Here is a 27,196-nt window from a genome sequence, read left to right as displayed (position 1 = left end):
TGCTGCTGCGCTGCTTCTGGCCCACAGCAGCAGGCGCATCTTTGCGGGTAGGAGCCGATGTGATTTTATATTTTGGCCTTAATTTCGATTTGGAACTGTCGATGCTCACTCGAAATCGGGACGTGGAGACGCGTGGACCTAGAAACCGTCGCTCGCAATTAACAAAATAAAACGTTCGCAACCAAATGACATACAAAAAAAAACATCAAATAATTAAGCAAGAATAATTCAAGTGCATTGCAATCGATTACTACCGGTTAAGGACCCTCCTCTCCTCTCACTCTCACTCTCTCTTACTCTGTCTCTCCCGGCCAGTGCAGGACATTCAGCCAAAAGACATTTACATTTACAGAGAGCCATTAAGATTTTACAATATTTAACAATTATATAACCAATTCGTAGTTCGATTTGCCAAAAGTGTGAGTGTCCGATCTGTACCATTTGAAATTCCCATCTTGAGTGTCCTCTGTTCTGGTTCTGGTTCCGGTTCTGGTCAGCAAGGACATGCCTGTGCCACATTGATTCCTTTTTGTTGAGTTTGAGTTTCGGGTATTGAGGCATATCCTTGCTGCTGGACCTAGAACCGCCTGGACCAGAGTAAAAACAAGCAGTTCTTTCGTTGTTAAATTAAATTGTTCTAAATTTTAAGTGTCTTTATTTCAATATAAAACATCGGACGTGCGTGCGATTATCGATTATCGATTTTGTGTGTGGTTTCCCAATTGAAACTCTAAAAAAATTAATCGAATTACGGAAAAATGCACTTCAGTTGGTTGTCGGAGAAAGCAGCAGCGCCGCTAGCCACCTGGGCAGACCACTCCTACTTCTTCCGACCGCAATACTACAAAGTGACCGTCTCCGAGTTCGATCATCCGGAACGGATACACGTGTACTTCAATGAAACGAGCATACCGCAGAACGAGGGCATAAATGGTTGTGATTTTCTGCCATTGAATTTCAAATCATCGTTTTCAATTATAACACATCAAGGTAAATCCCCCGGACAGACAAAAGACAGCAATTACCTTACCGATACTCTGTGTGGACATTGATGTTCAGCAGAGCTTCAATCTCAATCACAATCTGGAAGCGCCGAGAGAGACCTTTTATTCTTGATAGTTTGCCAAGCGAAATGACGTCCATAATGCCATAATGTCACACATGCCGTGCACTCCTGACTAAAGCCCAAAGAATGTTTCATTTGTGTTAATGACAAAACTGACACCAAATTCGCATTCAGATTTTCAATTCAATTGAAATCAAGCGCCACGCAGTCAGGCCCCACACGAACGGAGGGCCGTCCGGTTGACAGTGCAAAGAAATTTGAATTATTACCCAAAAGTCCCCCGACTGTACGCCTGTGTGTGTGTGTGTCCCCATCTAGGCACCCAACCCAAGGCAATCCAAGCCATTTGTCTGCGAATTATTTTCTATGATTTATTATCAGAAAGTGCAACAAAGCGTAAAATTCGTTTGGCTCTCGCACATGCGATTTCTCAATGGTTGCCGTTCTACTCGTATGCGCCACTATGATAGCATACACTGTCCAACAGGGGATATAGGGATAGAGGTTTTTGATTTACTCAACTTTTAGGGTACAGTACAAAGGGAAAGATACTTTGGCGGAGACATTCGTCCGGCGGCCCTCAAGAGAAAGGACGATAGTTCTTATAGCCGGATAAAGACATAGAATTGTACTCTCTGACGATTTATATAGCTGTTGTATTCACTGAAAGATCATCTAAATAAGGCGGATGTTCTTCTTCACTTGACTTGACTTTTAACCTCAATATTTTATATATTTTCCCGTATCCTAATAGGAAATCCGTATATTGCACATAAGCAATGCAACACTGTCTATTGAAAGTAGGTTCCCAGTTACTAGTACAGAGGATTTTTTATAATCTTTCTCTGGTACATTCACAGACAATACAAATTACATAGTAAGATGGTACACGATTTTTTCAGCGTGGCTTTTGAAAGTGGCTCTAGAGGTTAGACTCTTATGTATATCTATTGTCTTTGGAATAATCAAAAGATTTGCTAAACGATGCACTATTTCCTTGCTCTTCTATGCTGACTAGTGTATAAATTTGTGTTTTTTTTTCACTTTTCGCCAATGGCAAAGTTTCGTTGAGATATCGAAATCACACTTCTGCGAGTGTCCACTCCCGCTAGACCCTTCGCATGTCTGGGCCTGCCCAGAGCGGCCTGAGAGTCATTAAATCTTTCATTTGTATTGCCAGCGTCCATTAGATGCCAAAGATGCCTGCCCCCCTCATCTCTGTCTCCGTCTGCGTCCCCGTCTGCGTCCCAGTCGTTTCTCATGCTTCAATGGGCGGCGCTGGCAGGTGATATTGGCCCGAAAGGGGAGAAACAGGAGGTCGGAGATCGGAGACCGACGGACAGCAGCAAATGTTCAAACATAAATAATCCAAATTTTCTTTTTTTTCAAGAGGATATACACACACAAACACACAGAGAACTGTGGACATAGTGTTCTTGGCAGCCACTTTTTAATTCGTTCAATTTCTTGCGCATTTTTTATGAAGAGTTCTCTTCTCTCTGGCTTCCATCAAACGCCCGCACTCGACACAATATTTTATCGTTAATTTGCAAGAAATTCTATTAGAACATGTTGTTCGAGTTGCTTTTTTGAATTTTACATGTCATTAAAGTCAAGAATTCGAACAGCTGAAAGCGGCTGTTGGTTCGTTTATGAAGTGAATAATGGTTTTATAGAAGGTGTAGGGTGCATTAGAGGACTCGTATCTGGGCCACATAAGATGAAAGATCATCGCTAATAATGTAAATTATTTACCCCTTAAATTCTTTATTAAATAGTATGCCTGCTTTTTGTCAGCGCATAAGTTGGCTATATATTTTGCCATCATTCATTTCAGAGGCGCGGTTTTAGGAATTCTCTGCTGGCAGGCCCCCATTGTTTGGGGGGTTTTTGCTTGTTTTCCCCGTTGATAAGTTTATTTTGAAAAGTATCTTGGCCTAAATATTGGACTGGGCACGCGACACGCTCCTCTGATTTATCTCTGTTTACTACCGCCTTTGTTTTGTTTGGACTCGTCGCCGTCCTACTCGTCATGTGTGGCATGTGGCGGCTAGCCGAAGATATGTATGTGCGAGTATAAGCATTAATTCTGGATGGATCAGATCAGGGCAATTTAGCTTATACAAAAGTGGCAAGTGGGAATTGGAAGGCCTAGCATAATATATTTATGATGATTTTGACATCGTATTTTCCGAAATTAAATGTCCTTTTAATAAATTTCAAATTTATGCTAATGATCTTATGAACTGGCAAGCATATGACATGTCTGTCTATAATTAACTGAAAATTTTATACTTTCGGCATAAATTATTTGATAATAAATAGATACGCGTTTCTAAAGAGCAGTTTCGGATGATTCAGATGATTCTATACCATCCACTAGTGTGTCTTCATTTATTTTGTTTATCTCTCCGTGGGAATTGGATGAATTTCTTGTCAACATCTTCATCCAATCCCCGTTCATTGTTGTATATAAGAGATGATGTTTTGACAGACGGAAAAACTCATGGGAATGCTGTGTATATGAATATTCCCTGCTGCATATCCTAAAAATACGCACCCCGAGTTTTTATAAAAAGATCAAAATTTAAATCGAATTTTTGGGCACGTGCTCCATTAGGTATGTCTCCAGCATATGTGGCCAGATATTGGACACATAAATAGTATAGCTTTATGCATTTTGTGTGGCATATACAGGAAGAGGGAGCGGAGATCCACCTACATATGTATAGCCCAACTATGTATGTATATAGAACCGATGGGAAAGCGTAAAGTGTGTGTCCTATATTTGACCTCCAAGAGATTCGGGAACGATGTTGTTGTCGCTCTGCGCGCCTGACGGCGTGGGAAAGTATAAAAGCAATTGTAGGCGTTGAGGGAAATTTCTTTGGAAAGCCACAAGATTACTGGCCCCTCAGTCGATGCAAAGCATTCGTTCAGTGGAGAAGTGAATTTTTACCACGGGCTGCCCCAAAACACCAAGGATATTCGCAAAAGGATACTCAGCCATCACCCAATAAAAAAACCCAACAGGCAATACATTCGTGGGCGATAAAGTATGTGTTAATTGAATGAAATATATTCGACATAAAAATACGAGAGAATTTATTAGTTATACGATCCTGTTCGAGCAAAAAACTTTTCAAAATCTATGGAATCTTTGGCAGAAACATTTGGTGCAATTAATTTACTTTTCCGTGCGACATCTTCGATCTTTAGATCTGTGCTCTGTGTGTGTTCTGTATGTGGTGTGGAGATCAAAAATAGATTCTGTGGAATAAAAAATGGCACGCAAATTAGAACATAAAAACGAAATTATGATTTCTTCCAACGCCCACGCAGAATACCATCCGAAGAGATACTATCTGTTTTCGGTGACATCATTTTGCGTTTATAAACACATCCAAATAGAGGGTGTTTCCATAGTCCCTGGGGGTGTGCACTGTACTTTTCCAGTGAGCAATTGCTGATCTTCCGTGTGCCTTCTACTTGCAGCTGAAGTCAAAATGCCAAGCGGTAAGGTAGACAAACCCGTTATCCAGGACAACCGTGATGGAACCGTCTCGGTGAAGTACGACCCCCGCGAAGAGGGCTCCCACGAGCTGGTCGTCAAATACAATGGAGAACCCGTCCAAGGTAAGTGAATCGATGCCACATGAATGTGCATTTGCTGATGTCCGGGGTTTCCGACAGGTTCTCCCTTCAAATTCCACGTCGATTCGATCACCTCTGGCTATGTGACGGCCTACGGACCGGGCCTGACCCACGGCATCACTGGCGAACCCGCCAACTTCACCATCTCGACCAAGGGAGCCAGCGCCGGTGGCCTGACCATGGCCGTCGAGGGACCCAGCAAGGCAGTTGTAAGTTCGCGATAAGTTCCTTGTGCGATGGCTATTTAGAGATAGAGGCTATATCGAGTGGATTCTATTTTGCAGATCAACTACCATGACAACAAAGACGGCACTGTATCGGTGCAATACCTGCCCACAGCGCCGGGCGAGTACCAGGTGTCGGTTCGCTTCGGCGACAGGCATATCAAGGGATCCCCGTACTTTGCCAAGATCACCGGCGAGGGTCGCAAGCGCAACCAGATCTCGGTGGGCTCTTGCTCGGAGGTGACCATGCCCGGCGACATCACCGACGATGATCTGCGCGCCCTGAACGCCTCCATACAGGCGCCCAGCGGCCTGGAGGAGCCGTGCTTCCTCAAGCGCATGCCCACCGGCAACATTGGCATTTCGTTCACGCCCCGCGAGACCGGCGAGCATCTGGTCTCGGTGAAGCGCCTGGGCAAGCACATCAGCAACTCGCCCTTCAAGGTCACTGTCTGTGAGCGCGAGGTGGGAGATGCCAAGAAGGTCAACGTGAGCGGAGCCGGGCTCAAGGAGGGCCAAACGCACGCGGACAACATCTTCTCGGTGGACACCCGCAACGCCGGCTTCGGCGGTCTCTCCGTCTCGATCGAGGGTCCCAGCAAGGCCGAGATCCAATGCACGGACAAGGACGATGGCACCCTAAACATCTCGTACAAGCCCACCGAGCCAGGCTACTATATTGTCAATCTGAAGTTCGCCGATCATCACGTGGAAGGATCACCCTTCACCGTCAAGGTGGCCGGTGAGGGCAGCAACCGGAAGCGGGAGAAGATTCAGCGGGAGCGCGACGCCGTGCCTATCACGGAGATCGGCAGCCAGTGCAAGCTGACGTTCAAGATGCCCGGCATTACCTCGTTCGATCTGGCCGCCTGCGTCACCTCGCCCAGCAACGTCACCGAGGATGCCGAGATCCAGGAGATCGAGGACGGCCTCTACTCGGTGCACTTTGTGCCCAAGGAGCTGGGCGTGCACACCGTCTCGGTGCGCTACTCCGAGATGCACATACCCGGCTCCCCCTTCCAGTTCACTGTCGGTCCCCTGCGCGACTCCGGCAGCCATTTGGTGAAGGCCGGAGGCTCCGGCCTGGAGCGCGGCGTCGTCGGGGAGGCAGCCGAGTTCAATGTGTGGACCCGCGAGGCGGGCGGTGGCTCTCTGGCCATCTCCGTGGAGGGTCCCAGCAAGGCAGACATCGAGTTCAAGGATCGCAAGGACGGCAGCTGCGATGTCTCGTACAAGGTCACCGAGCCGGGAGAGTACCGCGTTGGGCTTAAGTTCAACGATCGCCACATACCCGACTCACCCTTCAAGGTGTACGTCTCTCCGGATGCGGGGGATGCCCACAAGCTCGAGGTGCAGCAGTTCCCGCAGGGTAACATCCAGGCGGATGCCCCCTACCAGTTTATGGTACGCAAGAACGGAGCCAAGGGCGATCTGGATGCCAGAATTGTGGCGCCATCCGGCACCGACGACGATTGCTTCATCCAGGCGATCGACAGCGAGATGACCTCGGTGCGCTTCTATCCACGCGAGAACGGTATCCATGCCATCCACGTCAAGTTCAACGGCGTCCACATACCCGACTCCCCCTTCAGAATCAAGGTCGGCAAGAATGTGGCTGACCCAGCAGCTGTCCATGCCACCGGCAACGGCCTGGAAGAGGTCAAGACTGGACACAAGGCCGATTTCATTATCAACACCTGCAACGCCGGCGTTGGCACGCTCCACGTCTCCATCGATGGCCCCTCCAAGGTGGCCATGGACTGCACAGAGGTCGAGGAGGGCTACAAGGTCCGCTACACTCCCCTGCTGCCCGGCGAGCACTACATCACGGTCAAATACAACAACGTGCATATTGTTGGATCGCCATTCAAGGTGGATGCCGTTGGCGATAAGCTGGCCGACGAGGGTGCCCAGGAGACGTCGACCGTCATCCTCGAGACTGTGCAGAAGGTGGCCAAGGGTGGCAAGAACACCGGCGTCCATCTGCCCAACTTCAAGTCCGATGCCAGCAAGGTGGTGCCCAAGGGCATGGGCCTGAACCGGGCCTACATTGGCAAGCAGAATCAGTTTAGCATCTGTGCCACCGATGCGGGTAAGTGATTTGTTCAGTCAATCAGTCATCCTTGACACTAACCAACCTTCTCTAGGAAACAACATCTTGTACGTCGGCATGTACGGACCGAAGGGACCCTGCGAGGAGTTCCACGTCAAGCATGCTGGCCACAACAACTACAATGTGCAGTATCTGGTGCGCGATCGCGGACAATATGTGCTGCTGATCAAATGGGGCGAGGAGCATATACCCGGCTCCCCATTCCAGATCGATGTCTAGATCTAGCCAGGCGGCATATATGTATGTGTAGGATATATGCCTCTCCGTGTATCGTGTCTGTGGGCGCTTTATTATGTACCGCATCCGCATGTTCCAGGGTCAAAATTCGTGTGTGTTTTTATTCTTGTTTTCATCTTATGTAATTTCTCTTTGTTTAATTTTAATTTCTTGGCTTTATCGCTCTACTTATATTAGGTAAGTTTTTTTGTTATTTGTATATACATGAAAGAAGCAGCTTCTGTTTTTTTTTTTCGTTTTTGTTTCGACTCGAGAAGGTAAAACGCGCCATTTTTCACCTTATAAATCTTACCTTAAATTTTATTTAACTTGTTTATGTTTTCTTGTGAATACATCGACTGAGCAATAAGCAAAGCAAAGCTCAATACAGATTGATTTAATAAAACTACTCGCTAACTAAATGAGAAAAGGAAATGAAAAGGATATTCAGACACAATTTTTGGGCACACAAGAAGTTACAGTACTACTATTGCAATGCGAATAAATCTCTTAAACAATTATTTAATACTTAAGAAAACATTTATGATGGATTATTATGATTATGACGTATTATGTTTTTTATTATCACCTATCGACATGTAATTTACGTGAAATAAATCAAACAAAATCTAAAAATATTTTTCCCTACTTTCTTCATGGATGTTTTGAAAACACCCCCAAATACGAACTAAAGAACAATTGTTACAAACAAATGATTAAGGTAACGGTATATGTAAGCTTATATTTATAACTGGCGCATCAATCGTCTGTGGGATCCCCCAGAACACTGTACACTTCACCATAACGCTGAATGTGCTCAAAGATGTCGTCTTCGCTGGAGCAAGAGGAAGTGGAGGTATTTAAATCATGCACCAGAGTCTGGGCAATGTCCGGGCTGGCACTCAGAGCAGCCGCCAGCTTGGGAGTAGGGCGATAATAAACCGAGTGGCGGCTGTCGAAGCTTCGAGTGCCAATGTGGTACTTGAGATACTTTTTGGCCCGCCGCTCTCCAATGATCCGCCCAAGGTCCAGCTCGGTGAGATTAAACTTGCCCGTTCCGGATGAGGAGCTGCTGTGCAGCAGTATGCCCCTCTTGGTGATTTTAAGCGGCGGCTTTGCCTCTTTTGTCTCACAGCTGGTTGTGGATGTCACCACAGTACAGTCAGCCTCACCGCCCGCTTCGTTTGCTCCCGCCGCTTCGGAGTTCTCCGTTGATGAATTAAGTACAATAATTGTGTCGACTTTCGCCTTCTGCTCTGAGCTGCTCACGTCAGAGCGCTTTTTAACTCTCGGTTTGTTGGAAAGAGCCCGAGTACAGGCCGTATCATTGGCCAGGGCGGTGGAGTTACAGGCCACGCTGTTATTGTGGAAGAGTGACTGCAATGGAGACTTTTTTGTCTGATCTGTGGATTGCAGGTTCGCCTTGGTCTTTTGGTCTGCTCGGCGCTTCAACTGCTCCTTTCTATATGTTTCCTTGGACAAGGCCAGGACGTGCTCCATCTCCTCTTCCGTGTCATTTAATGTCGTCGTATTTTGGCCATTTCTCTTCAGTTTTATATCTTCATCAGAGTGGTCGGCACTGGCTGCTTCGGCATTCTTTAGCGCGGAACATCGCTTCAGTTTTATAACTGGTATCTTTAGCGGTTGTTCATTGGATGGGAATTGGGAATCAGGCGAATGAACCACTTCCTCGCTGATTCGAGGCAGACTTACAGCAGACTTTGAATTGTCTTTCTTCTTGGCGGCAGATTTGGGTTTCAATCGCTTTTGCTTGGGCGTTTTTCCGATCTTCTTGGCTCCTTCAGAGCCGGTCATTGCTGTACCATTTGTACAAGGCTCATTATTGGGGACAATTTCTTCTGGGATATCTGTGGCCTTTGTTGAGAGGACGGCTGGCCTCTTCTTTTTTAATTCATCTTCCGAAGAAACGCTCTTGATCCTGCCAACGTCAGGCGTCAGTCCTTTCACAGACTTTGCTACATCTTCGTCTTCGCTGATTGGAGGCAAAATCTTTGACTTGACGGACAATACAGCTTTTTTCTTCGGCGCCTTTTCTGCAGAAGACATTATTGGTTGTTTCGATTTTTTTACTGCTTTTATATTTTCGGCCACCTTTTTCTCTTTTTGCTCCGAAAAACTCGCAAAACGGCTTCTACCTAGGAATTCTTTTTCATCCGAAGAATCGTTTACTACCATCTCAAGTTTGGGGGGAAGCTCGCTGATAGCTTGTCTTTCGTTTTCAACATTTTTTGTCTTGGCCTCGATTTCGGTGATTGGAGGCAAACTCGTCGACTTGATTGATGAAATAGCTTTCTTCTTGGGAGCCTTTTGCGCAGATGAGATTGCTAGAGCATGTGTGCTCCTTCCCTCCGAGCCACTCAATGGTTTTCTGCGCTCCAGTCGCTCGTCTTCATCGGAAGTGTCGCTGGCAATCAAATGTCTGTGGTGAGTCCTCTGACGCCTTGGAGTATGGGACGCTGACTTTTTTATCAATATATGCGGGGATTGGCCCTTGCCACGGTCACGACACTTGGAGCGAACTGTGGTCTGTGGTGTTTTCCTTACAGTGAAATGTTTCTGCACGCAGTTCAGACGATTGCTGCATTTGGTGGGCGTCTCTGTGAGTACGGGACTGTTGCAGTTCTCCACAACCCATTCCTCCGTTGAGCTGTTGGCAATGTGCACCACGTTGGAGCACAGTCGGTCGCTGTTGCAGCAGCTGCACTCGTTTTCCATGAGGCGCGGACGCAGGTCCTCCTGGAAGCTATGTTGACGGCGCATGCGGAGCATGGATCGTGATGATGCTGATTGGTGATGATATTCGCGCTGGCCGCGATATGAGCAGTATTCATACGCGCTTCTCGTCAGCACACGTCTTAGGCACGATCGGCAATCGCATCCGTTTAAGGTGGTATCCTCGTCCTCGCTCGAGGGCGAACAAAAGAACGATGAATCAACGCGACGCTTGCGTAGATTCTTGTGGCGCGAGTTATGGCTGCGGCTGCTGCTGCTGTGGGAGAAGTGCCTGGGACTGCTGGTGAGGTAGGCCAGCTTCCGCTCCCTCTCACGACGCCGATGTAGCAAAGCCTGCATGTGATGGCGGTGCTCCTGTTCATCGTCGTAGGCGTACTTGGCACGCAGCTCGTCGCGCTTGCACGAGTGTGTGCGATACATTTTGATTGTGCTCATGTTGGTCATCTTGGAGATGGGTGTACTACGCTGGCGACTCTGCATTATATAGCGGGCCGTGTCGACGGAGTGCAGCGACTCGCTGTCGCTGGAATCGGAATTCGAACGGTCATGCCTTAAGTCGTACCTTTGGGAGCTTTTTTCCTGACACAGACTATTGTTTCGGCGCATCCATTGGCCCACGTGTTGTTCGATCTTTTGCGCATCGAAGGTGTCCAGTATTTTGTCCAGCCCGGCCGCCTTCCACTTGCGCTTGTGCTCCTGGACAATGGGCATCGTTTGGTTCAGAATCTCCTCCATCTCGGCCGTTTTTTCTTTGTTCTCTCCCGCGCACAAAAGGATCGTCAGCTCCGCCTTGCTCATAGCTGTCGTTGTATTTATGTTTCCCATGTCCAAGTCCTCCTCCATTAGATCATCTTCGGCCGCCTCCTCATCCTCCTGCACATCGGGGTCTCTATCCTCGTCTTTATACAGTTGCTCCATGTCGCTCAAGTCCAATTCTTCGCCATCGCCGATTTCCCCGTAGCTCTACAAAGAAATTGCTTAGCATTCGTACTACCATTGGGACTGCAAAAGAGAAGCCTTACCTCCATCATGTTGGCCCAGCTTTTGGAGCGCTCGTAGGCCAGTGTCTCCAAGGTTTGCTCGTCCAATAGTGCATGCGACATGTTTGCATGAGCAGCTAATTGCTAATTTATTATTAATTTACAAAAATACGCTACAAAATCAAAAAGATGCGCTTGAAGTAAAAAAATGGCTATCAGTGTTACCGTATACAGAATATACCGTCTCATATTCAAATTATACTGCAAATATACCGATGAATACCAGAATGTTTGGAAATCCAGTATATGACAACAGGAAAAGTGTTACCAGGCATGTCAAGTCTGAGGTGGCTTGGCGGGAGTTTTGAATCATTTTTTTCTGTCGTTTTTATTTTGAAGTTATATATGTTTTACATTAGATTAATATTGCAGATAAACAAACGAAATACATATTGTATGCTTAAATAACTGTTCAATTGAAATACATATACATATCTCCTGTTGATGCTCCATTGGCCACTAAATGTCGGAATAAAATACATGTCTATTTCTGCTGTTTTTCTTCTTTCTCTTCTTTTGTTGTTATTCTGTTCGTGTCGGGTTGGTTGTGTTAATAATTTTATATATATATATATAGGTTGGTTGTTTGGAATTGGTTGGCCAGGCCGTTGGACGGCCCCTACTTGCGGTTGCGTATGGCGCGGTCCATGATATTGTTAATGCGCGTCTCCGAGTAGCCCGGCACGAGCATATGGATAAGCTCCTTCATAAACAGATCACTCACTCCCGGGCTGGACCGTTCGGCCAGCTCGAACACGGACTTAAGGTCCCCGATGTCGCTGCCGACGCCCATGTTCTTGCTGGTGTTGCCGCCAGAGTACTTCCTCTGGATGTCGCTCAGTACGGGGAAGAGGAAGTTGTTCAGACAGGCACTGTTCGTGTGGATTATGCGCTGGCCCGTTGGTTGCTGTTTCACATGATTGGAAGAGGGATGCTCGTCGTTGATGTTGTTGCTGTTGTTGCTGCTGCCGCTGCTGGCGTTTGTTGCATGGAATGATTCACGTTGGCTGCTGCGACGCTGCTGCTGCTGCTGTTGTTGCTGTTGTTGCTGCTGCTGCTGCTGATGGTGGTGCTGCTGCTGTTGATGGTGTTGATGCTGCTGCTCGACAGCAGCCATGGGCAGTCCCAGAGAGGCACGACGCTCCTCAACCTGATCCAAAGGAGCCGCGGAACGCGACTGACGCAACTCTGGCTTGGAGCTGGCCCGCTTCTGGATTAGTTCGTTGGCCGAGGAGGAAGTGGTCACGCCCGATGCCGTCACTCCAGCAGAACTCGGTGGCGGAGCATTAAGCATAGTCGTGGTCGTGGCATGTTTGTTGCTCAAGTTATTGTTGTTGTTGTGGCTGCTGTGGCTGTGATTGTGGTTCGCCTGGGGCGCCAAGGCAGACACTGTGGCCGCCGACGCTTCGTTGGAGTTGGATGTAGAGATGACGGAGACCGAGGAGACGACGGAATTGTTACCGGCCGGGGATTGTGTGGTCTGCATCAGCTTCTGCATAGTCAGCTCGTGCTCCTGCAGCTGGAAGCTGTTGACGCCCGCTCGCGGCGCACTGTTGATGTGCAGTCCCTTGACGGTCATGATCCAGGGCTCGTCCTGGCTGCTGCCGCCCTGCTTGGCATCCGAGTCCGAGTCGGAGTTCTCGGACTCCGTCTCGCTCTCGTCGCCCTTAGAGACCTTCCACTTCTTGAAGCGATCGATCAGATCGATCAGGTAGGCGTTCTTCTTGGCCTTCTTGATAAACGGATACTTGAGCAACTCCTTGGCCGTGGGTCGGTTCTCCGGGTCCTTGTTGAGGCAGGCCTCGACAAAGTCCTTGAACGACTTGGTGTAGTTGCCAGTCAGCTGGGGCGGATTGTTCTTGGGTATGAGGAAGAGGACGCGCATCGGATGCAGCTCAGAGTTGGGCGGTTCGCCTTTGGCCAGCTCAATCGCAGTGATTCCAAGCGACCAGATGTCGGCCTTCGAATCGTACTGCGATTGCTTAATCACCTCGGGGGCCATCCAGAACGGCGTGCCCACAAAAGTGTTCCTCTTCGAGGTGGTGTTTGTCAGCTGGCCAGCCACTCCGAAGTCAGCCAGCTTCACGTCCCCCTGCTCGCTCAATAGAACATTGGCTGCCTTGATATCTCGATGCAGCTTTCTCTCCGAGTGCAAGTAGTCGAGACCCTTGAGGACCTCCCTCAGTATGATCCCGATGTGCATCTCCTCGAAGGAGCCAGCCTTCATCAGATCCAAGGCGGAGCCGCCACCCAGGTACTCCATGATGATCCATAGCTTGGTGCCCTTCAGGAAGGACCCATAGTACTTTGTCACGTAGGGCGAGTCGCACTGCGACAACACCATGATCTCCTGCTGGATGTCGTCGATCTCATCCTCGGCCTCCTCCAAATCGATTATCTTTATGGCCACCACCTGCTGGGTGCGATTGTCGATGCCTTTGAAGACCTCACCGAACGAGCCCTTGCCTATGCGCTCCTGTTTTGTGAAAATTAGCTCCGGATCGACTTTCTCTGTCCAGGACATGGTTACGCTTGCTTGGGTCGCCTTTCGTGGACCTTGGGGGCTGGGGCTGACGGCGATTTTATACTGGCGTTGCTTTTGGGGCTGACAAATAATTTTTTTCGTTTTAATCCAAGATTTTCTACTTAGTGGTGAGCAAACAGTGATAAGATGACAGTGACAGTGATATCGATTTCGACCCTCAGGAATATACCAAAATATACCGTCTGGTTTACAAAATATACTTCAAATATACTCAAGTTCTACTATACGTATTCCTCAATTTTGATATTCCTTCGAATATTACTAGCTATATAGAACATTTAGCCATGCCTACCTAACTTTATACGATTGATGAATCAATTTTCTATTTAACTGGTATATTCTTAGTACTTGCTTTTATTGCATTTTGCGAAAAAATAGGTTTTATCGAAATAAGTCAAACGAAAAACAAGTAGCGAAATAGGTCAATCAAAACAAACGAAAAGGGAAATTCGTTCATATTGCTCAATTTTAATATTCCATTGAATAATGCTGACAAATTAAATCTCTCAGCAATGCCCACATAATTTTATCCCATTGATGAATAAATTTTCTACAAGGCTGGATAGTTTTTAATCCTTGCTTTTATTGTATTTATTGTAAAAAAAGGTTTAACAGAAAAAGTTCACCAAAAAAAACTGGCACTATGTTGCGTGTAGACCTTTGTATACCCTATTTTGTTAATTTTATATGAAGATGGAACGTGATTTTTAAAGACCTTTTCTCAAATTGATATTCTTTAGACATATTCAAGTACCTTATTAGTATCTTGTGTAAATATATCTCGATCCTGATACCTACGGAGTCTTCGATGACAAACATATTCTTAATTCTATAACATCCATTCCCCCAGGGTATGTGTGCGTGGAATGGGACTCATTGTTGTGAACCGGTTATGACGACTAATTCTTGGTTAATCTTTCTTCCGTCGAATATTCCCAGCTATATAGATCTCTCAGTTTTGCCCAGACAATTTTATATGATAGCTGAATCAATTTTGATCAACATTAACTATTTTTAAGTACTTGCATGTTTTTTGTTTTGACAAAAACACGATTTCAACAAAAATGTTCAATAGTCGCAGGTTGTGACGTCAATGTTGCTGGTATATGCAGACTCATTTGTTGTCAACCAGGGTATGAGCGTTTGTATACCCTATTTCGTGAATATTATATAAAGATACCGTTTTCCAAGCTGCTTTCAAGTGTAATTAATAAAGGCCTTGTTGTAGATTGCATTTTTTTGGTCTATTCATGCATTTGATTAGTTATTTGTAAATAAAACCTGATCCCTGTAGCGATTCTTTGTCTCTGTAAGAGGACCACTAATTGCAAAATATTATTTAAAATAGATACTGATTAGTTTCTGCATTAATTAGAGCATGGGATGAAACACATTTCCGCAATTCTATATCATCCATTTCCCCAGGGTATGTGTGCATGGAATTAGCAACATGTTTGTGTATGGAATGAGACTCATTGTTGCAATAGCGAAACTGCGGCGAATCGGATATTGCCTATATTTCAAGCTATAGATGCCCACTTAGCTTTATCCCATAGATAAATGCATTTTCTACAAAATTGCTTCTTTTAATTACCTTAATGTATTTTATTTTGACTAAAATACGGTTTTCAAGTAAATGTTGCCGCAACATTGTGTATGGAAAGGGACTCATTGTTGCTAAATCGAACTGCGGCGAATTCAAATTCTATTCAAAAAAACGACCAATTCCTCATATTCTTTGTTTCGTTGAATAATACTATCTATATGGAACATTTAGCCATGCCCACTCAATTTTGTACGATTGGTGAACCAATTCTTTACATGATTGGTCTATTCGAAATACTTGCATTTATTCGATTTCTATATAACATTGAAAATTAAATTATTAAATGACAAAAATACAATTTAGCACTAAAAAACACCACATGGGAGGGCGGCGAAAACCAGTTTCTACAGTATGACCATCAGAACAGCACCGAAATATACGGTCTCATTTGAAAAATATACCGAGTTTTGCGCGCCAAATCGAACTTTTTGAATGTGAGCGACAAGGATTTAAATGTTGTCAACCGGGCCTTTATCTATGCCCACATAGTTTTATACGATTAATAAATCAATTTTCTACACAATTGGTTAGTTTTTATTCCTTGCTTTTATTGTATTTTGACTAAAACAAGGTTTAAGCAAAATAGTTCAACACAAAAAACAGTCGCAATGTTGCTGGTATTTAAAGACGTGATGCGTGTATAGACCTTTGTATACCCTATTTCGTTAATTTTATATAAAGATCAAACGTAATTTATTTAGACCTTTTTTCAAATTGATATTCTTTAGACACTTATTAGTATCTTGTATATATTAATGTCGATCCTGATACCTACTGAGCCTGGGAAGACAAACGTATTCACAATTCTATAACATTCATTTCCCCCAGGGTATGTGTGCATGGAATTAGCAACATGTTTGTGTATGGAATGAGACTCATTGTTGCAATAGCGAAACTGCGGCGAATCGGGTATTGCCTATATTTCAAGCTATAGATGCCCACTTAGCTTTATCCCATAGATAAATGCATTTTCTACAAGATTGCTTCTTTTAATTACCTTAATGTATTTTATTTTGACCAAAAAACGGTTGTCAAGAAAATGTTGCTGCAACAGTGTGTATGGAATGTGCAACATTGTGTATGGAACGAGACTCATTGTTGCTAAAGCGAAACTGCGGCGAACTGCGGCGAACTTTGGCGAATTCAAATTCGATTCAAAAAACAACCAATTCTTTGTTCCGTTGAATATTACTATCTATATGGAACATTTAGCCATGCCCACTCAATTTTGTACGATTGATGAATCAATTCTATACATGATTGGCCTATTCCAAATATTTGCATTTATTGGATTTCTATATAAAATGGAAAATTAGATTAATAGATTGAAGAAAATGGACAAAAATACCATGGGAGCGCGGCGAAAACCAGTATTTCTGAAGTATGACCCTCAGAACAGCACCGAAATATACGGTCTCATTTGAAAAATATACCGAGTGGTGCGCGCCAAATCGAACTTTTTGAATGTGAGCGACAAGGATTTAAATGTTGTCAACCGGGCCTTTATCTATGCCCATATATACGATTAATGAATCAATTTTCTACTTAACTGGCCATTTTTTTTTAGTCCATGCTTCTATTGTTTTTTGACTAAACAAGGTTTAAGCAAAATAGTTAAACAAAAAAACAGTTGCAATGTCGCTGGAATTTGAAGACATAACGCTTGTATAGGCCTTTGTACACCCTTTTTCCTCAATTCTATAACATCCATTTCCCCCAGGGTATGTTAGCAACATGTTTGTGTATGGAATGGGACTCATTGTTGCTAAAGCGAACTGCGGCGAACTGCGGCGAATTCAAATTCGATTCAAAAAACGACCAATTCTTTGTTCCGTTGAATAATGTTATCTATATGGAACATTTAGCCATGCCCACTCGATTTTATACGATTGATGAATCAATTCTATACATGATTGGCCTATTCGAAATACTTGCTTTTATTGGATTTTGCATAAAAAAGGGTTTTAGAGGATCAAAATTGCTGAAAGGCTATTATCGAACTAGTTCTGTGCAAACAGCTGCTGCGCCAAACAGCACGTTACGTGTTAACAGTGGGTGGTCTGTTAATAGAAGTGGCTGTCAGTTAAGGAATGATGGGTATCACTGTTGTGTATTTGAATTTGAAATTCTAAATTAAAGAAATATGAAATAAATGTAATTCTATCAAAAATGATTTACTCTTATAGGTATATTAAAAAAATAAATACCCACCAACTGTAGCACCCATTACCCATGGCAACAAACCTTAGCAAGGGTCTGATTATTTTATTTATTTGTTGGCCCTGTCAATGCCAATGCCAACGCAAACAAGCCATGACTTTTAGTATTTCTTGGCCCTCTCTCGGATTGTGCGATTGTGTCGGTCCGGTCGGAAATGCATTTGGTATGTCCAGCGAAATCGGCCAACGAAGTAGAAAGAGAGCCAACGAAAGAGGAAGCTGCTTTGTTCTGTTTTCCTGATATGGGTGGGGGTTGACGCGGGCTTAAACCCCCTTTTGTCGGACATCTTCTGTCTGCCATTTCTCTGGCAGCTCAGTCCCTGACTGCGAATGCCCCTCAAGTGCGGGGGCAAACATTTCCGAGTGGCAATCACACAAGCCGCGACCTCGGGCGGCACATCGAACCCGAATCAATCGCGATAAGGATAACCACTTCCACTTGAGCCAGAACGATGGCGAGGTGGGCCTATAAATGCCTCCGTCAGACGCTGCAGCCGCATCATTGCCACCGCCACCGCCACAATGCCACCGCAAGGCACGAGTACGAGTAAGTGGACGTCCATCCCAATGAGCCGCCATCCTCAAATCTTAAGACTTTTCCCTTTTGATTAGCTCCCTTCTGGCTGCTCGCCTCCTTCCTGGGGCTCCTGTTGCTCCTGCAGCTTCCCCACCAGACGCCTGCACAGTGCATCGACAACCACGAGCCGGGATGCCAACACCCGGCAGAGATTGGAATGGCACAGCGGCACTGCATCGATCCCACCAAGTTCTGGCAATGCTACGCCCTGGGCAACCCGGCGAAGCTCAAATATTGCCGCCCCAACATGGCCTTCGATCAGGATCGCAACGCCTGTGTCCCCTGGATCGCGTGGGTGTGGCAGCCCTGCTTGGAGCCTGTCAGTCGTCCGCCCGGATGGGAAGTATGCCAATGGACAAAATAAGAAATGATACACTAAACGAATAATCTGTGCATGCTGGACCAAATGAATATCATTCTTAAGATTTGTTGTGTATTTTTGCATCTCCTTAAATTAATTAAATGTGCATGAAACCTATACCGCAGTTTTATGGAGACGAACGGAAAAAACGTTGAAAGAAATATCAACTACAGGGCGTTTAAAAATATATTTTTATGTCTTCAGAAGAAGACAGACAGTTTGTGGCGAAATACACTACGATATATATTTTATCGTACTCTCTGTCGCGTCTGCACTGTTTGAGAAATGTGCAAATTAATCTGTTTACTTTGGCACAGCGATGCTCTGTGCACTGCTCATAATTAGGTTCGCACCTCATGCTCAAGTGTCGGAATATTCTACAGGCCCCCTACATTCCCCTTCCCATCCCCTTATCATTCGCAATGTCAAGCGCAAGATTCGAGAAAACGATAAGTGGATATACATATCTCTGGGCTCAATGGGACTTATCTTATACCCTACTTAAGTATGATAGAGATATCTTTTGATCTGCTTCTGTGAATCATTTTTATGCACTAATTTTATTTTTATTTTAGTTAGTTTATGTGAATCTTATTCATCTCTCCTTTATGAGTGACCTCCGGCTGTGAATCATTTTTGTGATTTGATTAAACCATTTTTCTCATTGCTCTTCGTGGGAATGTTAGGGAACGCCTACCTACCCTTTATACCAGTTCCCCTAGTATTGTGGATCCACTTTAATCATCCGCTTGGCTCTTTTCTTTTCTCTCAGTGTTTTACCCTTCCTTTTTCTCCCAGTGCGTTTTTTCGCTCAAAGTTCCATTTATGTATGATCTCCCCACCATTTTCTCTCAGCGGTTTTCCAGCAGTAACCAAAAATAATATTTATACGATCTGATGATGGGCCAGATGCAATTACAATTCCAATTGTTAACGTGTTTCATCTGACAGCAGTTAAGGTCACGCCCCTCAACCTGTCTGGGGGGGGCGGGAGCTGGAAAACTGTTTTCGGTTGACGCCAAAGCATTTGTCATAAATCAATATGCCGCGCTTGTCAGCCACAGACACAGAGACAGACACAAGCCCCATCCGTGGCCCCCACCCGCATGGCCCAGTCAACAGTTGGCAGACTCTCGCTCTGCCGCAATAAGTTGCACTATTTTTGATTCGCCCGGATCCGTCCGGCAGTACATACGTAGTACGTACACACTTTGTGAGAATGGCAGCATTTTATTTCGTTTCGCAGTTGTCAGTCAAAACGCTTTGTCAGGCCGGCGAGCACATCAATAAGCGGCAAAAAATACGTTTCAATCGCAATTTTATTTCTCGATTTTCCCGCCCCCCCCAAACCCTCGGTGCGTGCGGATCCAACAAAATATTTGCATGTAAAAGAATTTTCCACCCCAGCTGTAGAGGAGAAGAGAAGAGAGGCGAGGCGAGGAGGAAATACTCTGACAAGAGACCGCTGGTAAAAATTGTGAAATGAAATTTTAGCATACGTGACGTATACGCAATATATTTAATTGCATTGGAAGGAAGGCTGCTCTTTTTTGTCGCTTCTCTCGGGAAACAATGTATATAGTAGCGAATGGAAGCGGCAGTGTAGGAGATTGATATATATAAATGGTTATAATGGGATCTAAAGGGATCTGATGGTAGCGTGGCAGGAGTTCAGCTTTAAAATGGAAGAAGAAGGAGTTTGAAGAGGAGTGGCAGAAATCTCAACCTGAGTAAAGTTTCTGGCAATCTCAAAATACTTACAAAATACTTACAAATGCCGCACGAATTCCCATAAATCACTTTAGAGAGAGTTGGATGGAGAGTGTGAGAAAGAGGCAGTACCAGTTTTACGACAAGGACAGGGACAGGGCCAGAGACAAGGACAAGGATTTTACAGCCAAGCAGCCAGCCAGCCAGCGAGGAAGCCATCCAGCCAGTCCGCTACGTAGCTTCATTTAATGGCAGACATTAATAACCCGATTTAATTTATGGCCCAAAACTAACAAAAGCCGAATGAGCACAAAATGAGCAACAAAGGCAAAAGGGATGCCATACCCATGCCCCAACCAGGAAGAGCCGGAACAAGGCTCGACTGCGACTGCGACTGCGACGTCCACTGCCAGTGCGACTGCAGCCGCAACATAGTGCAGTGCAGCGGCAATTACTCAAGGGGCACAAGAGGCCCTAATATGCCTTAAGGCGCTACCAAAGCCAGCCGCCGCGGCCGTTGAGTCAGGTGAAATTTGTTGGCCCAGCCCCAAAAATGCCTTTGAGGCAATGTTTTGAATTAATTAGCAGAGGCAGTGCCATGGACAGCGGCTGTGGAACGCTGTTTGCGGCCTGCCCATGCCCATGTCTGGCTATCTCTCGGAAAATAATTTACAGCTGCCGTTGATGTCATGAATATGCAAGCAGGCAAGCGGGAACCCAAAGAGGGTGGAATTAGTGGGCAAAGGAGCTCCTCACCTGGATCTCGGCCTGGACCGCACTTGGCCGGAAGAAACAACAATCGGTTGAGCGGTGGGCAAACAAACAGCGCCATAAACTGCCTGCCAAATTGCAAGCAGAAAGCGGGCCTGGCCTGTAAAACCCGATTCTGGGCGGTCTTATCGCCGCCACAGCATCGCACCTCAGTTCCGCTCGATAAGATAACACTCGGCCTAAGAGCGTATAAAAGAGGGGGCCAGTGATTAGCATAGGTCAGTCCAAGGAAAACCTCCAACCCGAACTCGAAAGCCAAGATGAACTTCCTGCATTTATTCACCCTCTTCTTCGTCCTTTGCCTGGGCAGCCTCAGCAGTGGCGCTTCTGTGGGCCAGAAGCCCACGGGACAGCCAGGCTGCCAGACCGATCAGGAAATCACGGTGGCCACCTATCCCCATTTCTATCTGAAGAACGCCTACTGGATCTGCACCACTAAGGATGTTCCCGCCACACTGGCCGCTTGCCCCAAACCCTCTGCCTGGCTGGATGCGGTCAAGGCCTGCGTTCCCTGGTCCGAGTGGTACTGGTCGCCCACAGCCCTGCCTCCCAGCGAGCCCCTAGCCACGGCCTAGGACTGCACAGATCCAGAAAACAATATGATAATGAATCTGAAATGAATAAAATGATATTGCAAAAAGCAAACAAGGTATTATAGTAATCTTTGCAGAAAGTACGGGTACATGCCTCATAGGGTTGCAATAACTTCTTATCGTAGTCCGTGTTCTTGATAAGTAATAACAGCTGAGGCGATTTGCTTATCTGTAGATCTGTATCTCTGGGCATTAGCCGCTTAGTTGTAATGACACCTTGTTGCCATACAGTCAGTCTTTACATCAGAGGAATCTGGATAGGATCAGTTGGAAGCATCAATAGCAAGAACATTCAAAGTGAGAAGAACCTTTACGGTTACCCATTCCTTGCTTCAACATCTCACTTTTCTTTACCAATTTCCCGAGTCTTTAGCATCTCGCTTCTCCTCTTTCCAGCCATGTCTGAGCGGGACTACAATGGCGAGCCGGGCTGTCGCACCCCGGCGGAGCTGAAGAAGTCCTATCGCCACTACTGGGACCCCACGGCCTACTGGCAGTGCGGCCAGGAGCCGGAGCAGGCGGCACAGCTGAAACGCTGCCCCGCCAATGAGCTGTACTACGACAAGGCGCAACGGTGTGTGTCGTGGAAGGATTGGCAGTGGACGGAGCCGCAGGAGCCGCCCACAAAGGCACGCAAATAAAACATGGCGCATGTATTGAAACAAATTGTCGAAAATATAATTAAAAAGCGCTTTCCGCGACGTGGGAGTGTGGGCTAATTTATGCACAGGCCGATTGCCGGGGGTGGACATAAGCCGCTTTGGTGCCACAGAAGGCCCCTGTAGAGCATGGAGCATGGAGCATGGGGCATGGGGCATGGTGCATGTGAACAGGCGACAGGGCACAGCATGTTGATGCCGGCAAGGATTTGCGTTTGTCCGGGCCATACGTGCAACAATTACGAAGAGTGCGTGAGGACTTTGCCACCGATGGAGGCACACACGCCGGAGGTGGAGGAGCACCACTCTGCGGTGTCCACCTCCCAGTGGACACTGTTTGTTTGCGCAATTTGGTAAATTGACATGATGGCAATTGCCATTGCCATTGCCATTGCCAATGCCGGTACTATGGCGCTGGAGCATCCATGAGCCCCATGAACTTAACTTCTGGTGCTAGCTTTTAATAATTTGTAATTAGCCATCGCCATTTGTGCCACCGAATGTTACAGAGCCTTCCCGTGCACACTATTTTGTGGCATTTGAATAAATTGGTTTGAGTCCTCAATAAATACTCAAATTTTACCAATTTATATCAGAAAGTAACCACTTCAATTCACCCTTTCTGCCCCATTTTTGGGGCATGCAAATATAATTTAAAATTATGCGTTTTGTGCCTCATATTAAACGGGAATTATAGGTAAATTATGAAATTGCCAAATAAAATGATATGTTACGATCTGGTTCATGGGAGAGTACGAGTATTGCGTACAATCAATATAGAAATCCGTGCCAGATTACTTGTTGTTGTTGTTGTGTAAAGCTATTGCTGTTGTTGCAACACTGTGGCAACACACAGCTGTGGCAAAGCAGCACAATCTACGAGTATGTTTTTGTTTGAATTTCAGCTTTGTGTTTGTGTGTGCGGGGGCTCCTCTTTTCTTTTCTTTTCTTTTCGTTTCGCGTTTTTTTTGTACTGTTTGAAGCCCCACAATTTGATATACACAAATCGATTTACTTGCGCATGCAAATAACTTTATTTGCTTAGTGGGTGGCACAAATGGCAGGGAGTGGTAGCAGCATGGGCAATGGGCAATGGGGAATGGGGAATAGGGCATGGGGCATGGGGCGGAGGCAACACACAAAGGGAAGAACAACAGAAACTGTTAACAAAAAGTCGACAGCCTGGGTTGGCTCAGCAGCCAAACAAATTTGCATAAATCGCAGTTGGTAGCACACATACATAGATACACCCCCAACACACACACACACACACCCACACACACACACATACGACCGCAATCACACCCTTAGATACACACATGTGCTTATTCACGCCCATGCAACGACATCGCCATCGACACGGAGTGAGAGGCAAGGCGCAAGGACTAAGTGCATGCTTAAGTGTTTTCTTTTCCATTTACGTGCAACGACGTTGGAGTGAGCAGCGCTGTTGTGGCTTGTCCCCCTCTCTTTCTATGTGTGGGCCCCCTCCAAACACATCCATGGATATATCCATACATACATATATGCATATGTAAATCAAGGTAAACAGAAATCTGTTACAGCATGATACCATTACAATGACATGCAACGGGCCGCACACAGTCTACGTCGACGACGTTCCAGGCCCGATACACGACACAAGATACATGCCCCCAAACCCAATCTGAAACCCCATCGTATGCCCACACACAGCCAAAGTAAACTAGATACTTATACACGTGTCTCATATTGACTGCGATATGTTATACAAATGAGATATTGATGCCGCACCATTACAACAGCAGCGCCAACAGCATCAGCCTGCCATCCGGCCAGACATCCTCGAGTGACGGCAAACAAAACAAGAGTAGCAGCAGCAGCAGCAGCAGCAGGAAGAGCAGTAGCAGTGTGGGGAGTGCTCTAGTAGGAGCAGCAGCAGAAAGAGGAGCACTAGGAACAGTAGCCGTAATGGAATAGGCGGCCATCAAAGCCCCGGATCAGGGGCTGTAGGCATGGACACGGGTTGTTTAACTTGCGGCTTCCCCTGGATCCAAAGACCCAAAGACCAGCATGGCCATGCAATGGCCATAAGGTGTTCTCTTACGCAACCTGAGACCAGAGGCACCGCTAAATGAGAGAGAAACCCCAGTCCCGGCCCATGTGCGTGTCCAATCATGGAGCAATCAAAGCACACAGGCAACGAAGGAAAGCAAACGAGTGGAAAGGAAAGGCAGGAAAGGAAGAGAACTGCAATATCAAAGCCAACGGCGAAAGGATAAGCAAAACAGAAGGAGCGAGGCCTAGGCAAAATTTAAGGAATACGAAAATGATTAGGTGTTGTATAGTTTTCGGTAGAATTCAGTTCGATACAAATGAAATATAATTTAATCTAAATATAAAACAATTTAAAATAAATATTTGATATTACATTTGTAGGGAATATATTTAATTTATAAATTAATTATAAATGAATGAATTAAATGTGAAATATATTTCGATCAAATATTTGTATATTGTTCTAAATCAAATTTGTGTATTATTTTGTGTGTAAATTTGTATTTGTATTTGTGTGTGTATTTGTGTATTATTGTAAAACGTATGTGTAATTTTTTTTAGAAATTTACTCTCGGGGCAAATATAATGGAACTCAGGGTTTTTTTTTCTCTGGGTGTTAAACGTTCACCCAGAGAATGGTCATAGCCAATATCCACTGTACTCTTATTAAGATTTTAATATGGAAAAGCTTTAGCTCTTTCTTCTGCCTTGTCGTCGCAGAGATCCAATTCCCATTACCCTCTGCGGCCAAAGTTAATCAGCTGCATAGACAATTTAGAATTTGTCTCCTCATTCAATGAAAGACATTTACCGATCAATATCTTCACCCTGCTCCCAACAGAGTTTCCACATTTTTGGGGGTACAAATAACAAACGAAATCAAATTTGTCCCCATGAAAACACCTTCAAAGCGACCCTCAACCGCAAAAGCAACACAAAAAGGAGGGCGAACAACAACAATAACAACAACAGCAACGAGTGAGAAATAGGGCAAAATGCAATAACAGAATTCAAATTTGAAATGTGGCGGAAATTGAAATCGAAGGCGTTGAAGTGATTTCGTCTCGCAAAAATTCAATTGAAGAGCCGCAAAACCCCTCCCCCCACCAAACAAAATGTCTCACACAACAACAGCGGCAGGAGCAACAGCAGCAGCAGGAACCACTTCACCACCAGAGCTCCCACTTCCTCCCCCTGCTACAGTGCCACTCCAAGTCCTTATTGTGGCAGACTTCTGGTTTTGGTTACGCGGTGCTGGTTTTGCGGCTCCTTTCGCATGCCACTCCTCGACTTGGGTGCACAATTTTTCCGCTGCATGCAATTTTAATGCGATTTTGGATTTGATTTGTAACCAAAAAATAAGCCAAACAAACTTTACCCTCTCTCTCTCCCTCTGAAAAGTGGTGCCTGGCTGTGGTTATTGTTGTAGCTGTCGTCGTTGTACTTCCTGTTCCTGTTCCAGCGACTCCTGATGCCTCTGATGCTCCTGCTCCTCCCCCTCTATTTGCGCCTCTTGTAACTCTTCTTGTTGCTCCTCTTTTTAAGTGCAAATATAAATTCAACGGCGCAGTAAGCTGCGAGAGGAATGGAATGCTTTGCTGGGTCTGGGTTCTGGGCTCTGAGGTTCGGGTGTTCGAGGGTTCTGGGGGTCAAATATTTATTTGTTGCAGAGCACAAATTTTATTCCGCATACTTTCATGCGCCGCTGCCGCTGTAGCACAATGTGGCACAACTCGCAATGGAAGCTGCACTCACAAAAAACCTAGGTACCATTTCAAATAGAAATAATTCCAAATATTCAGTAAATAGCAAAAAACTGATCATTTTGTTTGATTTGAAAACGAAATGGTTTAAAGATTTGTACGATGCGAATTATATAATTTTTTCGCCGTGTATAAACGGAACTGGTGCTGGTCCTGGCCTGCTCCTGAGAAGTGCAACTGGAACTGAGGCGTATAAAACCTTCCGTTGCCATTCAAGTGGAAAAGTTTAAGCCAACTTTGTGCCCCCCATCCGACGGGCCCTTTTCCGCTGAGTCCCAAACAATTCAAGCGCGAAAATGCGCGCACAGAAAAATCATTCAACGGAAGCCGCAGCAGGAAAAGGCAGGGGCTGGCGAAGGGGTGTCAGGGTGCAAGGGTGCACGGGTGCACTGTCACCACTCGATGGGGCAGGGACAGGGGCTAAAAATGCCAATTATGGCCACTAGAGAATGGTGCGGGGGAAATCCCTTGCACCAAAGCGCTACAACAATAGCCAGCGAGCAGTAAAGTAAAGAAAGGGAAACGGCGGAAAAAACTGTGGCATGCTTTTGAGCGCATTGCGTATGCGCCATGTTGTCGCAGACATGTTTGCGCCGCAGCCATGTTTATGGCAAGTTTATTTATGCAGCAGGCACACAAAACTTAATTAAAGTAACATTCGTCGTCAGCCCCAGGCAATGGGTCAACGCTGAAGTTGTGGAGCGGTCAAAGTTGCAGGAAGGATCGGGACGGAGTGCAGTCGAGTGGTTGAGAGCAGAAGCAGACCAGGCCACAAAACAATTGTAAACTCAATTAAATCCAAGCACCGCTGCGCCGTCAGTCCGGCTCTTAGCTACAGGCCCAAGTTCGACTCGAGCACTCTTTCCTTCCAACTCTTACTCTGCCCCATTCCGGGGTACTCTTTGACTCCTTGTGTGCCGATTTCCTGCCTCATTCTGTGACACTCTCCCGCTCCTCTGCCGCTCTATGTGGTCTCCAGCCTCATTCTGTGGCACTCTCCCCGGGTGTGCTGATAACATACGACAGTTGTGACTTTAAAAATCCCTTTTCGCAATTTTTGCACAAAACTTGTGCAGGATTAATGGTCCGAACGGCCCAGGCAGCCATGCAATTAAAATGCAACAACAAGGGGTACAGGAAACAGGAGCAGTGCCGCTGGTAGTGGCAGTGGCAGTGGGAGCAGCAACAGCAACAGCAACAGCTGCAGGAGTGGGCGGAAATGGAGCAGAAAGATTGCTGTGACTTCAGAGCGTTTGAAAATTCGCATGTGTGACAGAGGGGGGACCAA

At 45.8% G+C, this 27,196-nt stretch overlaps 6 protein-coding genes across 16 annotated transcripts in view; 4 read left to right on the top strand and 2 right to left on the bottom strand.

Annotated features, from left to right (window-relative positions):
- LOC6598760 (filamin-A) overlaps positions 1–7,901 on the top strand; it is a 40,819-nt gene extending 32,918 nt beyond the window's left edge. For 8 of the 9 annotated variants that reach the window (XM_026984378.1, XM_026984379.1, XM_026984380.1 and 5 more), the window contains 4 exons: positions 4,562–4,702; positions 4,760–4,929; positions 5,005–7,036; positions 7,092–7,901. In XM_026984378.1, coding sequence (XP_026840179.1) covers positions 4,562–4,702; positions 4,760–4,929; positions 5,005–7,036; positions 7,092–7,276 — 2,528 coding nt within the window. In that variant the 3' untranslated portion in view covers positions 7,277–7,901. Of the gene's footprint in view, positions 1–743; positions 991–4,561; positions 4,703–4,759; positions 4,930–5,004; positions 7,037–7,091 lie in introns of those variants that run through there. The other variant, XM_026984384.1, reaches the window with a different exon arrangement.
- On the bottom strand, positions 7,828–11,156 carry LOC6598759. Its single transcript, XM_002023757.2, has 2 exons — positions 11,050–11,156; positions 7,828–10,990 (listed from the first exon to the last, which is right to left on the bottom strand). Exons 1-2 carry the CDS (start codon positions 11,128–11,130, stop codon positions 8,033–8,035), a joined length of 3,039 nt encoding a protein of 1,012 aa, XP_002023793.1. The 5' UTR covers positions 11,131–11,156; the 3' UTR covers positions 7,828–8,032.
- Positions 11,157–11,462: 306 nt separating this feature from the next.
- On the bottom strand, positions 11,463–13,714 carry LOC6598758 (serine/threonine-protein kinase svkA). The gene has a single exon (XM_026995178.1). It carries the CDS (start codon positions 13,589–13,591, stop codon positions 11,687–11,689), a length of 1,905 nt encoding a protein of 634 aa, XP_026850979.1. The 5' UTR covers positions 13,592–13,714; the 3' UTR covers positions 11,463–11,686.
- A 3,884-nt stretch (positions 13,715–17,598) lies between these two features.
- LOC6598757 lies at positions 17,599–18,476 on the top strand. Its single transcript, XM_002023755.2, has 2 exons — positions 17,599–17,984; positions 18,050–18,476. Exons 1-2 carry the CDS (start codon positions 17,960–17,962, stop codon positions 18,376–18,378), a joined length of 354 nt encoding a protein of 117 aa, XP_002023791.1. The 5' UTR covers positions 17,599–17,959; the 3' UTR covers positions 18,379–18,476.
- Positions 18,477–19,659: 1,183 nt separating this feature from the next.
- Positions 19,660–22,150, top strand: LOC6598755. Of its 3 annotated transcripts, none has more exons than XM_002023753.2 (2): positions 19,660–19,843; positions 21,846–22,150. In XM_002023753.2, the coding sequence occupies exon 2, from the start codon at positions 21,848–21,850 to the stop codon at positions 22,088–22,090; it is 243 nt and encodes an 80-aa protein (XP_002023789.1). In that variant the 5' UTR covers positions 19,660–19,843; positions 21,846–21,847; the 3' UTR covers positions 22,091–22,150. The 3 variants fall into 3 exon arrangements, with proteins under 3 accessions (XP_002023789.1, XP_026845471.1, XP_026845473.1); XM_026989670.1 differs by lacking the exon at positions 19,660–19,843 and adding an exon at positions 21,691–21,746 and having other exon boundaries at positions 21,823–22,150; XM_026989672.1 differs by lacking the exon at positions 19,660–19,843 and adding an exon at positions 21,706–21,746.
- LOC6598756 lies at positions 21,091–21,508 on the top strand. Its single transcript, XM_002023754.2, has one exon. It carries the CDS (start codon positions 21,117–21,119, stop codon positions 21,429–21,431), a length of 315 nt encoding a protein of 104 aa, XP_002023790.1. The 5' UTR covers positions 21,091–21,116; the 3' UTR covers positions 21,432–21,508.
- Positions 22,151–27,196: the final 5,046 nt, after the last annotated feature.

The sequence above is a fragment of the Drosophila persimilis genome, unplaced genomic scaffold (genome assembly GCF_003286085.1).
Source record: "Drosophila persimilis strain 14011-0111.01,24,50 unplaced genomic scaffold, DperRS2 tig00000000-arrow-pilon, whole genome shotgun sequence".
Classification (NCBI taxonomy): domain Eukaryota; kingdom Metazoa; phylum Arthropoda; class Insecta; order Diptera; family Drosophilidae; genus Drosophila; species Drosophila persimilis.
This window is presented reverse-complemented; position numbering and strand designations above follow the sequence as displayed.

Coding starts and splice junctions, on each gene's coding strand:
- LOC6598757 (XM_002023755.2), top strand. CDS start 17,960: ATGCCACCGCAAGGCACGAGTACGA. Junction 17,985..18,049: donor ACCGCAAGGCACGAGTACGA/GTAAGTGGACGT, acceptor CCTTTTGATTAG/CTCCCTTCTGGCTGCTCGCC.
- LOC6598759 (XM_002023757.2), bottom strand. CDS start 11,130: ATGTCGCATGCACTATTGGACGAGCAAACCTTGGAGACACTGGCCTAC. Junction 10,991..11,049: donor GCTGGGCCAACATGATGGAG/GTAAGGCTTCTC, acceptor ATTTCTTTGTAG/AGCTACGGGGAAATCGGCGA.
- LOC6598756 (XM_002023754.2), top strand. CDS start 21,117: ATGAACTTCCTGCATTTATTCACCCTCTTCTTCGTCCTTTGCCTGGGC.
- LOC6598755 (XM_002023753.2), top strand. CDS start 21,848: ATGTCTGAGCGGGACTACAATGGCGAGCCGGGCTGTCGCACCCCGGCG.
- LOC6598758 (XM_026995178.1), bottom strand. CDS start 13,591: ATGTCCTGGACAGAGAAAGTCGATCCGGAGCTAATTTTCACAAAACAG.